We start from the raw sequence: 13,186 nt of genomic DNA on the forward strand, positions 1-13,186 counted from the left end.
ACAGGGCTGGGACAAACTGCCCACCCCATCACCTTTCCAAATGACACTGCCCTCAGGCACCACCACGTTTGTTCCCTATGTACAAAGAGCTATCGTTAAGTCCACATTTCCAGCATAGAAAGTGTGGGACAAGGGAAGGCAGCAAGTGCTCAAGGGAGTGGATAACAGTCCTCCGGCACGTAGAGTGCCCTCAGTTCTGCTAGCCTCAAATTAGAGGGAAAACTCTAATTGTTTTCAGCAGCACAACAACGTAGCCGCAGAACTGCATCTGCAGCACTTACACTTGTAATTGGAATGGAAAGGGCAAACGGGCTGGGTCAGCCGCAAACCCACAGAAGTGCCGGGCATGAAGCTCTTCCAGAGAGAAATGTGGCCCTCGATCTGTGAGCAGCCACGTACGGACAGGAGGAAAGCAGCACAAGGGAGCAATAGGTGAGCAGACCCCATCCATCCTCCCGCTGGGATGAACATCACTGCTAGCAACATCAGACCTGGCAGGCAGGATGGTCAGCGGGGAAAAAAAAAACAGCTCCATCTGACCTGAAGCCCCCAACGCTGACCAACACACAGGGGGAACTGAAAGAATCTGGGGTGTGGGATGACAGAAAGCTGGGGTGGCAAACAAGGCAGGGAGCAACCTGAGCACCAGACACGCCTCACAACTGGTTGCGATGAGGAGCCGAACTCCCACATTCTGGATTGCACTTGATAATATCAGCACCTACTGAGGGACCCACCTGCTGGCTGCTGCCCGCCAGCCCTGGGAAGCTCGGTGGGTCGCGGGACCAGGCAGTCCCCTATCAGTCCGACGGGCAGCGCAGTCTGTGGGGGAAGGAAAGCAAAGCATCCTCTTGCCAGGGCTTCTGGGGTCATTCCGGTCCTCTGTGTGTTGCATAGGATTCTTCAGCTACTGAAGCAAAACACCTCTTGTTGGGTTGTAATACTGCAAGGTACGGTCTGCATAGTGCCCTGGGTCAGCAGAGAGGACCTGTTATGTGTGTGCGCTTGTATGCATTTTTTTTTCTTATTTTTTTTCTATTTTTTTTCCCACCAGAAGGATGTTTAAGTTAACACTTGTCGTTGCAGAGTGGGGAAGGACCATGGGACTGTCCCATGACATGTGCAGGGAAAAGCAGGGCAGAGCGTGGAGTGCAGCACCTGGCTCCCGGCGTGCAGTCGTGGCTGCACATGCACGCAGAGCTATAGGGACCCTGTTCTGAGCAATCATCCCACATTTTTGCCACATCTCCTATGACCCTGCTACACATTTGGACTAAGCAATGCGACGTACAACATTCAACCGTGACCCTGAGCCTCAGGGAAAACCAAATCCCTCCATGAGGCCAGATTTCCCTCACTGGTACCAGGGCCAAGCTGCATTTCTCCCCCTGGCTGCTGCTGCCTCTTGATTTCCCGGGACAGGTGGCAAAAACCACCTATCGAGGTCAACTTCCCCAGCATGGAGAACCATGGAGAACCGTGCTGGGGCCCAGACACCACAAAGTGTGGCCAGGGCAGCCCGTGGCAGCCAGCCAAGGCAGAGCAGGAGCTCGGTGGACGTGATGGGAGCGGGAGGCTGGGCTGCAAGGGGCGAGCGCGCTGCCTCCGAAGGGCACCAGCTGGAATGTGTGGTATCTCAATTATTATTATTTCTTTTTTTTTTTTTTTTTAAAGCCAGCCTTGTGGAAAACTATAAATTAATAGGCTAATTAAATACTCAGGTGGGAGAACGGGGAACCTCCGACCATGTAAACAGAGGACAGGCTATGGCTTCTTCCGCAGGTAGTTGGAAGGGATCCAGCCCTCCCAGCAAGGGCCCCCAGTCAGCACCTTGCAGAACCACCAGCCGCTGCTGTTCTTCTCGCGCACTTCAAACAACGTCCCTTCTCTAAAGCTGTTGGTCTCCTCGTCGCCTTCAAAATCCGCGACGGCCACGTAGAGAGCTTCCTTGGAGATGTCCGGGTTGGAGAAAGGGGCTGACGTCCTCTCCTTGCCTTCCCCTCTCTCCACCGGCTTGGATATTACCTTTGGGCCTAAGCCGCTTTTCGCTTTGGCTTCGTCTTGGATCGCAGCGGACAGGAAGGGTTTGGCTTTGGGAGGAACCAGCATGGGTCTGCCCGGCAGCGGGGAAGCCCTGGCCTCGGGTGCGGGGCCAGCAGCAGGACACGCTGTTTTTTTGGGTGGCGGTGGCCTGCGGGGCGGCACAACCGGGCGCTGCGGCGCGGGCTCCCGGGCAGGCGGGACGATGGCTGGGCCCGGGGGAGATTTGGGCAGGGGTTTGCTCTCCACGCTCAGTCGCTCCTGAAACCTTCCAGAAGCCTCCGGGGTGACCGTGGTGTTACTGCAGGAGCTTTCGCTGGCGGCGGTGTCCGGCTCGGGGGGTTTCTCGGGGCACTTTGCAGGCCTCAGCTTGCTCCGCAGGCTGCAGATGTCCAGTTTGTCGTCGGCTGGAGGGGGGTCAGTCCGAGGGGCTGCAGCGGGTTTGGGCCTGATCTGAGGTCTTGACTTCAAGAAGGGGTTCTGGGTGATTGGCTCAGGCTTGTCCTCCGCGGGCTCAGGTTTTGGCTTGGTTGGCTTGACGATGGGCCGGAGGTTCGGCTTCTTCACCTCCTTGGCCGACACCTTGTGTCCACATTCCAGCCCCATTTCGTTTTTCAGCTGGAAGAGTTTGCCTTTCTCTGATTTCAGCTCGGGCTTCTTGCTGTCTTTTGGGGCTACCGACTGCTTTGGCGGGATCATGGGCAAAATCATGCCTGGGGGTTTTGGGGGAGGCCTCTGCCTCTCCAGCAACTCGCCTTCCGACTTAATGATGGACTCCTTCCTGGGCGGCAGGCTGGGCTTCTCCTCCACCTCACGGTCCGAGATCTCCTCATACCCACAGGCGAAGGCAAGGTCGCTGCTCTCAGCAGCCTCCTTCCCCTTCCAGTCCTTGGCCCACTTCATACCGCAGTCCATGCCGTTGGGGGGAGCCTCGGGCAGAGGTCTGCACGGCCCCGTGGCTTCCTCACCGGCGCTGCTTTCTGCTGCGGCATCGCCCAGCCGGAGCTGGGCCATCTCGTTGGGCAGAGGAGCCAGGAAGTTCGGCCTGGATGCGTTGCTGGTTTTCTTGTACTTGTCAATAAACGTAGCGGGGGCCCAGCCTTCCTTCTCCTCAATCTGAATGTACCACCAGCCACTCAGGTTCTTCTCAATGACCTGCGGGAGGAAAGGAAAGCTCAGACACAGACTCAGCAGCCCCCTCTGCACAAAAGGGGATGCTCAGTATCTCCGAAATAACATCAGGGTGGCACGTAGCTTCCTGGCTCCTGCCTCCCTGATATCCAAATGCTGTATAATCACAAGGAAAGCCAGAACAAATGACTTTTACAAGTGGGTGTTCAGCTCAGCACAAAAAGCACAGAACCAGTACCCAACTGGGAGGGAATCCTACTAAGGGGACCTGAACTTCATGAGGTGGGAGCAAGGAGTGACATAGCCACGACGAGGATGCTGCAGAAAAGAGTAGGACGCCAGGTACTGGCAGTGGCCACTGAGTGGCACTGTTGGAGTGATTAACCAGCAGCATCACTGCACTGATCAGCAGCCATCCTGCCTGTACGCACTCCAGAAGTAGGACTGGGACGAGAAGACTGGGGCAGCCATGGAGAAAAAATCCTCTTAAATAGGCACAGTGTACATTTTGAAAAGCAAAATCACATCTACAACAGGGATTCTGTGAACAAAACTGGGTGTGCAATTCTGGAAGGGTTTTTGGGGTTACACCTGGCCTAAATAAGAAAAAAAAAAGTAATTTCTACCCCCATTTGTGATGAAGTTTTATTTCCATTAGCTCAAACAACACAGCACGCACATGCTCAAGGGACAGGAGGCCACCAAGAGCACCTGGGACCCTAAAGTCTCACGAGCTCCTGCTGTGTGATGTTAACAGTCCACAGAGGTAATCACAAGCACTGTTCTGATGGCAAGATGCGAGGAGGGAAGATGACAGGCTCACCTCTACTTTCATTCCTGCCTGGAAGCTGATGCCGTCAGGGATGGTGGTCTGGAAGTCAGCGATGGTGTAATATTCCTCTTCCACTTGAGGAGGGACGGGAGGTTTAGGCAGGTTCAAACCACGTGGCTGTGACAATAAAAAAGAAAACCCATCAGCATGTCTCACAGGAGGTGTAACACAAGGTCCACATAGACAGAGGAGTCTTAAGGCAGCAGAGAGGTGGTGTGCGTGCTCTATGCACTTACTATGGTGAGATCTCGGCGAGGAGGGGGTCTCTGCCGCATCTTCGGTGACTCTGTGGAGGAAGAATTTCAGATGCTGTTGAAGGTCTGGCTTTTAGTCACACGTGCATTCCCATAAGGCAAGTGAAAGAGAAGGCAGAAAGGCAAGGACTAAGCCTGCCTCAGGCAAGCAAGCCAAACGAGGAACCTCTCTGCCTGGTACCCTGAGTGGTGCAGGTCACCCAGGTTCCAAGGTTATCCTGCTGGAAGAGGAGCCAGCTCTGCACCATCAGGTGCTGCTGGGAAATGCAGCTGAGGTGACCACACAAAACTGCTTTTTCACCCCAAAGACCTGACCTGCTGAGGGATTAAACTGTGCAGCTCCTGTGAGGAGAGGCGTCTGCAGCTGAACCTGCAGGCTGAGAGGCCTTTATTTACTGACACCTCTGCTGCTCCTCAGCAGACCCCGGGGCAGCACTGCACCCATGCCAGTGTCGCCTCCAGACCTTGCTGCAGAGCTCACGGTGCCTTGCAAGCCTTCTGCCTCTCCTTTGAGCTATGTTGCCCAAAATTCTGCAGGATAGGCTGCACTGACACCTTCCCAGATGGCCACTTACTGCGTCGGATGTCAGCGTTGGGCAGGGGACGGCTGTCGAACCTCCCGTCCCTTTGGCCGGCGAGCCCGTCCTTCTCTCGGCTGGCCACGATCTGCTGCCGGGAAACGCCATCCAGATCCAAGGCACAGGAGTGAGTGGAGGAGCCTGAGCCCAGCTTCTGCGAGAACATCTCTCCATTCCCCTTTTTGAGATAGGAGGCGGGGGCCCAGCCTTCTTGGCCCTGGTACCTGCAGCGACAACAACGGCAGCGTCACTTTGCCGAGCCTCAGTGCTGTCCCGAGCCTGTGCGCGGGGCTACCAGGTGTCCCTGGGGCCGGGGCTCAGCACAAGCCTGGATTTGGGCAAAGTGAGCTCGCTTGGTGCCAGGCTCCATGCCAGGTGGCACCTGGAGAGCGGCAGCATTGATTGATGCTCCATGCAGGCTGCTGCAGCCAGCAGGCTGAGGGCTGGGAACGGCGAGGAGCCCGATTTCCTTTTCACCTCAGCGATGGCACCGGTTCAGGAATGAAACACACTGGCAGGGGAAGCGAAGGGGAAAACCAGAGGGTTGCTGCTAGGATTGATGTACCTGTTCTCTGGATGAAGCTCAGCCTGGATCCCTTCCCTGCTCTAAATCTGCGCTGTTTAGGAGAGGAACCAGCGCTGTGATCTGATTGAAAAACCACATCCACGGAGTCTGCCTGCCATGCTCGAGGGTCTCGCGCCAGCGTCGGAGACGCTCCTGCTGGCTGGGCTGCAGCCACTGCACTCACATGGCACCAGATCCTGAGCTTGTAATTGCCTTTGGAGTTCTTGTGGCAGCTCTCCTCTGCTCAGAAAGTCAATGGACATTTTTCTGGGGCTTTGCTTCTGCCAATACCACAGGTTCAACGCAAGGTTAAGAAAACCGTGGCATATGCTCCCACCCTGCTCAAGTCCAGCCATTAGCTAACGCCACAGAGAAGCAAAAACGAGCTTCCAGGAGAAAACAAGTATCAGCTCAGGATGATCGGGAGCGTTTGGCCTCAGCACACCCTGTACACAGCAGAACTGGCCCGGACAACGGCCCTGCTCCGCAGGAACCTCCTAACACAGCCAGAGCATCCAGCCTGCCTCCAGGACACTCGCTGCTTTTCCTATCAGCAGCACATGATGTAACATTAATGCTCCCGGACCCGCTGATGGGGCATGTGATGCCGTGACGCAGTCCACCTCCCCGGCACAGGAAATTGAGGGATTTTCAAGACGTTTAACCACAGCTATGCTTGGCTGAAACCTTGAACTTCAGTTAGCCTTGGTATTTAGGGATGGAGAGAAATGAGTTCTGCTACTCTGCCCTCCTCATTGCTCTAGGCTTGCCCTTGGACTGTGCATCGGGTCTCTGCTTTGCATAGCCTGCAGTGCCAGGGAAGGGCACGAGGCAGGGACAGTACCTGATTTTCCACCAGCCCTCCAGGTTCTTCTGGATCACCTCCACCACAGCCCCTTTGTCCAGGTTCATTTCATCCTGGTCTCTTGCAGTGTATGGGTAAATAACGGTGTACTTCTCCTCTGTAGGAAAGAAAGTGGAGTTTTACTAAGATATTGTTTTACAGAAACCTGGAAATAGTGGCTAAGTGTTTTCTGTGAACAGTAATTCTTGTTGTAACATAGGTGCAAACACACAGAGATACACAACTGTTCAGAAAAAAAATGCCAGTGAAATGAATTCCAAAACAAACCCAGTTGCATTTTGAAATGTAAGCTTTGGTGAGTTTCCCCTATGACAGCCAAGGTGAGGAGGCACTGAATGCCCACTTCTTTTCCTTTCACCTTCTCACATCCATCCAGTCTGTGGTCCCAGCTCTTGCTCTGGGATCCTGTGCTACTCACTGACCACAAGGATACAGCATAGGAAGCTGCTTGACCCTAAAAGGAACCCAATCCCAGCTACCACCACGGTCTTTAATCACTTTCATACATCGCTCAAGCTTCCCCTTCCAGTTGCTTTTTGCCTTCATCCTCCTGAATAGCCACTGTTCCTGAAAATGCACTCCTCCAGGGCTTGAAAACACACCCAAACTGGGTGCCCGGCCCTTTGTCCTTGCCTTCTTGGAAAAGCACAGCTCTCAAAAGACCTGATTCCCCTCCCGCTTCATGCAAATGAGTCAAAGCAGCAAATGTCCTGTCCCATCCAGCAAAACCAGGTCGGCTCTTCTCTTGGTGCTGCCTGAGCCACCGACACCAGGACCTGGCTGAGAGCAGGGACTAAGGCAGCAGCTACAAGAAGTTCGCATAAATGTGTTGGTAGAAAGCAGAGACTCCAGTCTCTGTACCCAAAACAAGCCTCAAAAAGTTAGAAGGAACGGCTGATAGCGGAAAGAGAGGTGGATGTGAGCAGGCTGATGGAAGGCTGAGGAGCACACATGGCACATACTGAGGATGACACAAGCAGAGTCCCTCCCATGCAAAGCAAACAAACATGCACACAACAAGGCTGCAGGCACAAAACCAGGGCAGCTGAACACGTCTCTACAAAGTCCACCTTGACCCCATCCACTGGTGTACAAGTCCCCAAGGGTCCGACGACGGCCAACGTGCCTGGGCAGGGACCAGTATCTCCACGGGACTGGGAAGAGCATGTTGGGGAAGCAGGAGAAGGACAAGAGAGGACGTAAGGAGGCAGCACTTCGGGTCTCAGAGGAAACAGGGTTGACAGCAGAGAGAGGCACAGAGCTGTACTCACCTGGAGCTCTCTGGGGGCCCTCCCTGGTTTGAACCCCCATCCCACCTCCATCTCCCCAGGAAAAGGGCTGAGCAAACAACAGCACTGCTCTGAGCATACAGCGGTCAGTGGAAATGATGCGTGCTGCAGGGCTGGTTCAGATTTACTGTACACAAAGGTTGCAGCTTTGCTACTCTCATAACGTGAACTCACGCATGCTCTTGCTTTCTGCATGACATCAGAAGACACAGGAATTGTCCTAGGATCTGAGGTTTGCTCCTCCTCCTCCAGTACGTGCAAACCACCTCCCTGGGAGCACAGGGGGCATTGTGATGGCAGGACTGGGTGTTCCCCAAAGGTGGCACCTTCAGCCCCTCTGGGGGAGCAGGAAGGCCAAGCAGCTGCACTGCCAGCATCCCGCTGCCACACTCCTGGTGCAGCACTGGAGCAGAGTGGGCAGACCATCACGGGCAAACACGACTGTGGCATTTGTGGGTTTGTCCTCCCCAGAGCTCTTCCCCTCCTTAGGTCAGAAAGGGCTAAGCAATCCTGCAAGCCACTCAGCACAGCTCAGCACGAAGAAGCTGGGGCAGTTATCTCCAGGCACCTCTTACCTTCGTCGGGCTGCATTGAGAACTCATCCTGGACGCCATCCTGGGCCTCCAGACAGGTCGCTGGCACCCAGCCTTGCTCCTCTGATGTGCTCACAAACCACCAGCCTGGGAACAAAGCAGCAGGAGGATCAGCCAAGGACACCCACCAGCCAAAAACCACCTCCCTCCCTACAAGCCCTGAGTCTGGGAGGCTTTGTCCCCTCCGTGCTGCCATACAGGAGGCTGAGGTTACCCTGAAAGGGAGCACACACAGCAGCAAGGGAGAATCGCAGCTGAACGATACCCAAATGTACAGCTCCCTCCCCACGGTCACAAAAAATGGGACAACTCAGAAGTGAATGACTCCAGCCACCTCATTTGCTATCTTTTTTGTTTTTGTTTTTCCCTTCATGGTTCATTTTCTCTCAGTATGGGTCAGCAAGTCCAGTCTAATTAGCCGAGATGAATACACTGTCTGCAAATCGATAACTGACTCCTGCTGCGCTCTCGCCTTCTTAACATTTGTGAAAACAGCAGATTTTAAAAGCTAGGAGCAAACGCAGGATTAAAACACGAGCTCTCCCAGCGGAAACCTGGCCAGCTCCACAGAGGCCACTAGCAATCCCGGGCCACCCTGGGTGTACAATCAACATAAACGCGTGCTCCTCAGTTATGAAAAGCACAAGCTATTTGTGTCTTTAGGGGGGAGAAAAATAAAGACCAGCGTTATTTTCAGAGCCTCGTCAGCAAGTCATTTAGAAAGACAATGATTGTCAGGAAGGGAATCAACAGCTACCTGCCTGGAAGTGAAAACCAGGGCTGACCTTTCATAAATAAACGATTTGCCATACCTTTTGAATTGGCTGTGCTAATAGGTTTCACTTGCTTTAAGATTGCTTTTATTTTCCTCATTCTCAAGCACGGCTGCTGGTTCAACTAATCCTCTTGGGACTGGCTTTCCAGAATTTAAAAATCTATTTTCTTGATTTATCTGTAAACCCCCCTAAGCAACTCCTGTTACCTTTGGGGAATAAATTCCCCTTTTCAACCAACTCCAGAAGGCAGACCTATGACACAACACATTCCCCTTGCAGAGGTTAAAAGCAAGTTTAAGCTTTAGCAAGCGAATGTCTGGGCTGCCTGCCCCTGCCCCAGGGCCGAGTGCTGCATGGTGTTCTCCTTTGGTGGAGGCAGGAATTGCACAAAGGGGGCTTTACATGGTGCTGCTGCCCAGCATCCCCCTCATCAGCCACTGTATTTTTCAGCACAAAGAAGCACAAAATGAGAATGTAAAAGATGGACGGCGCCTGGTGCTCAGCACAGCAGATAGTCAGACCCTTCCTTGAAAGAAAGTCCCTAAATCTCATCCGTGCTCATACAGAAATCCTGCAGACTGATGCTGCTTCCTCCACATCTCACTTAAGCTGCCCATCCAAGGACATCCCTGCAAGGTGCCCGGAGGCTGTTCTGCTTAAATTCCTACTAAGAAGACACTGACAAATACAGGATTGCTATTCCTGTCGCTGCTCTGAGAGGCGGAGCAGATCCGAAGCCCTCTGCCAAGCCGAACTCTCTCTGTACCTGATTCGTTCTTCTCAATGATATCCACCACCTGGCCCACGCACAAGCTGATTTCGGAGCTCTCCTGCTTCTGGTAGTCCGCCACCACGACATACTGCTCCAGCACCAGGGGATCGACCGACGCAGAGTCAGCTCCTGCACAGGGGGACAAGAACCCAGCCGCGCGCCGGGGTCAGCACCAGCTCCCGAGAGCACGGGCCACCGCTCCCGAGCGCCTGCTGGCCTGCGAGCAGCTCCAGGACACCCTGGGGACCCCAGCGTGAGAGAGGTGAGCCAAAGGCTTGGGCAGAGTGAGGACAGAGACCAAACCAGCAGCCAGGTGAGATGGGGACAGCCAGGTGAGACCTCGCGCTTGCTCCCACCTCCTGCTCTCACACGGAGCCGTCCAAGCACCGCCACCACCGCCGCGGGCGCACAGCATCCTGCTCCCTGCTGCTGGACACCACTGCGCAGAGCAGCTCAGACCCCAGCTCAGCACACACCGCCCACAGGGAGGTTTTCTGGTCCTAAAAAGCCTGGCCATCCAAGTGGAGGGGCATTTGTAGGACACAGCAGCATCCCCCAGCCATCATCACCCTTCTTATGCCTCCCTGGCTGTTTGCTGTCCCAGCTACTTGCTCCTCTAACCCTTCTCAGCTCCTGCAGCAGATCCTAATTCGGTGCCAGAAAAACAACCCACTGAGACGAGGGGCAAACGGGCAGGATTTGCAGAAAGCAAAGCACTCCCTGAGCCAGGAAGGGGCCTGCGAGCTGACGGAGGGCTGGATGCGCCCAGGGAACCTGGTGCAGCAGCGCTGGCTGTGCCGAGCCCGGCCAGGCTGAAGGTGGCACTGCAGGCTAAGGCGAGGGGACAGCCAGCACTGCCCCACCGGCCCTGCCAGGGGACCAGCAGGCACCAGCCAGGCACAGCAGGGTGACGCTGATTTATTTTTTCCAGGCACGTTTTCATTTAGTAGAGTGGTCTGGATGCGGATCCCTTTGCTTGGCGTCTCCTACCAGGGCGGTACTGGGACAGAGTTTTCAAGTCAAATCCATCTCTGCTGTAGAAACGCAGCCCCACGTTTGTCTCTACACATGGAGACAAACTCCCCTGTTCCCCCAAGTGCTGGGGTTTGCTGTGTACGAGGAGATCGCGAAGCGACCCAGGGCTTTGCAGACCTGCGGGTGCTCAGCACCAAACCCAGACCCCTCAGTCCCTCCGGGAGGGCACTCACAGTGGGCTCAGCCTCACGCTGAACCAGCCACAAGGCACTTGGGTACTCAAGGCACAGGCAGCACTTGCCCAGCTGCCTGCAAAAGCCTCCAAGGAGCAAAAAGGTGTTAGAAACACCTGCACTCTTTTCCCCTCTGCCCCAAGGCTCAGCTCTAGCCTCCAGCCCAACACTTTGCCTTGCAGCTTCCTAACCTGCCAGCTGAGGATACTTACACTACCCAATTCTCCCAGGTGCAGTAGGAATTAATTAATATTTGCCCAGTGCTTTGGAATTAGAACAGTATTAATTACTCTAGCAGGAGTGATTGTGGGTGTTAAGTTGTACTTCCAGGGGCTGTGCATGTACTCTGAGCAGGGGGCCTCACGTTTTGGATCAAAGGCAGAAATCACATCTGCTCCAGCCCTCTGGCTGCTACAGCATGGCAGATACATGGGACGATTACCTCCCAGTCTCAGAAGGGTTTGGGAAAGAAATGATACAGAGAGCGGTGGTCCCTTGGGATATAAAGGCAAAGCACAGCAAAGAAATTGCGGCTGTGCATCAGGAAGAAATGTCCACAGCCTGCTATGCTGCAAGAGGACCCTGTGGCTCCCCTGCCACGTGAGATATCTCAGCCTGATAAAAGAACTTTCTTACGAGGGAACCTATTGCAGGGCACGATCCTGCAGTGACCAGAGCAGGAGGGATGAGCAGAGATGGATGAGATCCAACAGGTCTTCAGCGGTGCTGGAGCACTCTGCTCCCCCACCGGGAAGTTCTCCTAAGCCCGAGGTCACCACCTCTCAAACAGGTTCTGAGAAAGAAAGACCACAGCCGCAATTTAACTGAAATGCTTTTTCAGGACAGTCTCATTTAAAGGAGGAAGAGGCTAATTGCCCGTGTCATCCTGCCATAAACAGCTCTCTGCAGAGCTGCAGGTGAGCTGGCCAAGTGCACAGGATCTGTTACCACTAATGAAAGCTTCCTCCAAGCCATAACCCAGAGGTGGGGCACCAGACAAAACTAAAAATAGCCCTTTAAAGTGAATGAAGGATGCTAGGAAATTGGGGACTATCTGTTCTACTAGCTCAATTAAAGGTTTGTGCTTAAAGTGATCAGAGGACTTACCCAGCCCCTGAGAGCAGAATAACAGCTACAGGAAGAGAGCAGGGCTCTCCTTTCTGCCTCCCTGGCTGTAATTACACACAATGCCGTGAGGCTATTTGTAGTTTCAGCAGGCAATTCTGGATCCTCCAATGTACCTATTAAACCAGCAACAGAAGCGGCAAACTAAGCTTGGAGGAAGACGTAGGAGTTAATTTCAGGAGTGCCTTCACCTGGCATAATCATCCTCAACCACAAAAATACGTGGTCAAGTTACAATAAAACATCCTATTTAGGGGCAGACTTGGTCTCTTAAGAATAGCAATGGCATAAACTTACTCATCTAAAATAGTACCTAAAGCTCTGTAGCTGGGGAGGGGAGGAAGGATTAGCACAGAACAGAGCCCACAGGAGAGGAGTTGTGTAGAACAACAGTAGCTAGGAGCACAAAGCTTGTATCCCCTGAATATTTTTGAGACTGATACAAACGTGGCCTAGAGAAGGGATGTGCATTGAGCCGAGAGACCACTGGGGTCCTTGGACTGGACTTGCAGAACAGACGCTGGCTATAGATGCCGGAGAGCCGCAGAGGAGATGCACTCACCCAAAGCAGTGAGGTGTACAAAAACAGGTAGGAAATCTCAGATACAGGGTTGCTCCAAGATGTCATGTTTCCAATTTCTGCCTTTGCACTATCAGTGCCAAAAATAATGAGTCTCTTAACGGTACGGACACTGGTGCCTTCAGAGAGAAGCAAAGAGCTCAGGACTGAAATAAAAGTGGGGGCACAGGTATTTGGGCATTTGTTTTTAATGCCTGTCCTTGCTATACACTCCAGCCCCTGCCTACAGCTCTTTCCAAAAATGTTGTGCTTTGGATAAGCTTTCTTTGTCCTAGTTCTCTGGTCTGTGCCGATCAGACCCAGTGCTCTCAGGCCAGCCCCTCTTCTCCCAGACCTGACAAGCCTGCGAGGATCAGCGCTGCAATCCCTCTCATCCCTCCAGGGATTCTTCCTGAACTAGGAAATAATCACATGTAACTAGCACTCACCAGTGGAGTTTCAGAATGGCCCTCCTATCGCTTCTGTAGGATGAGAGCTGTGCTTTCACTGTCCCTCATCAGACCAAACACTGTGGTTTGGGGTCTCTGAGCCACTGCAGGAACAATGCTCAGCACAGCAAAAGGGATGCAGCCAGGCAA

The 13,186-nt window shown here is 53.7% G+C and overlaps 1 protein-coding gene across 5 annotated transcripts in view; it reads right to left on the reverse strand.

The window, feature by feature from the left end:
• Positions 1-1,640: 1,640 nt before the first annotated feature.
• Positions 1,641-13,186, reverse strand: part of SH3PXD2B (SH3 and PX domains 2B) — a 69,840-nt gene continuing 58,294 nt past the window's right edge. For 2 of the 5 annotated variants that reach the window (XM_084535331.1, XM_084535330.1), the window contains 8 exons: positions 9,690-9,824; positions 8,130-8,234; positions 7,336-7,419; positions 6,245-6,362; positions 4,833-5,059; positions 4,240-4,289; positions 3,995-4,120; positions 1,641-3,195 (listed from right to left, as the gene is read on the reverse strand). In XM_084535331.1, coding sequence (XP_084391457.1) covers positions 1,765-3,195; positions 3,995-4,120; positions 4,240-4,289; positions 4,833-5,059; positions 6,245-6,362; positions 7,336-7,419; positions 8,130-8,234; positions 9,690-9,824 — 2,276 coding nt within the window. In that variant the 3' untranslated portion in view covers positions 1,641-1,764. The remainder of the gene's footprint in view (positions 3,196-3,994; positions 4,121-4,239; positions 4,290-4,832; positions 5,060-6,244; positions 6,363-7,335; positions 7,420-8,129; positions 8,235-9,689; positions 9,825-13,186) is intronic. The other 3 variants (XM_084535333.1, XM_084535332.1, XM_084535334.1) reach the window with 2 other exon arrangements.

This window comes from Aythya ferina (assembly GCF_964211825.1).
Source record: "Aythya ferina genome assembly, chromosome: 14".
NCBI lineage: Eukaryota > Metazoa > Chordata > Aves > Anseriformes > Anatidae > Aythya > Aythya ferina.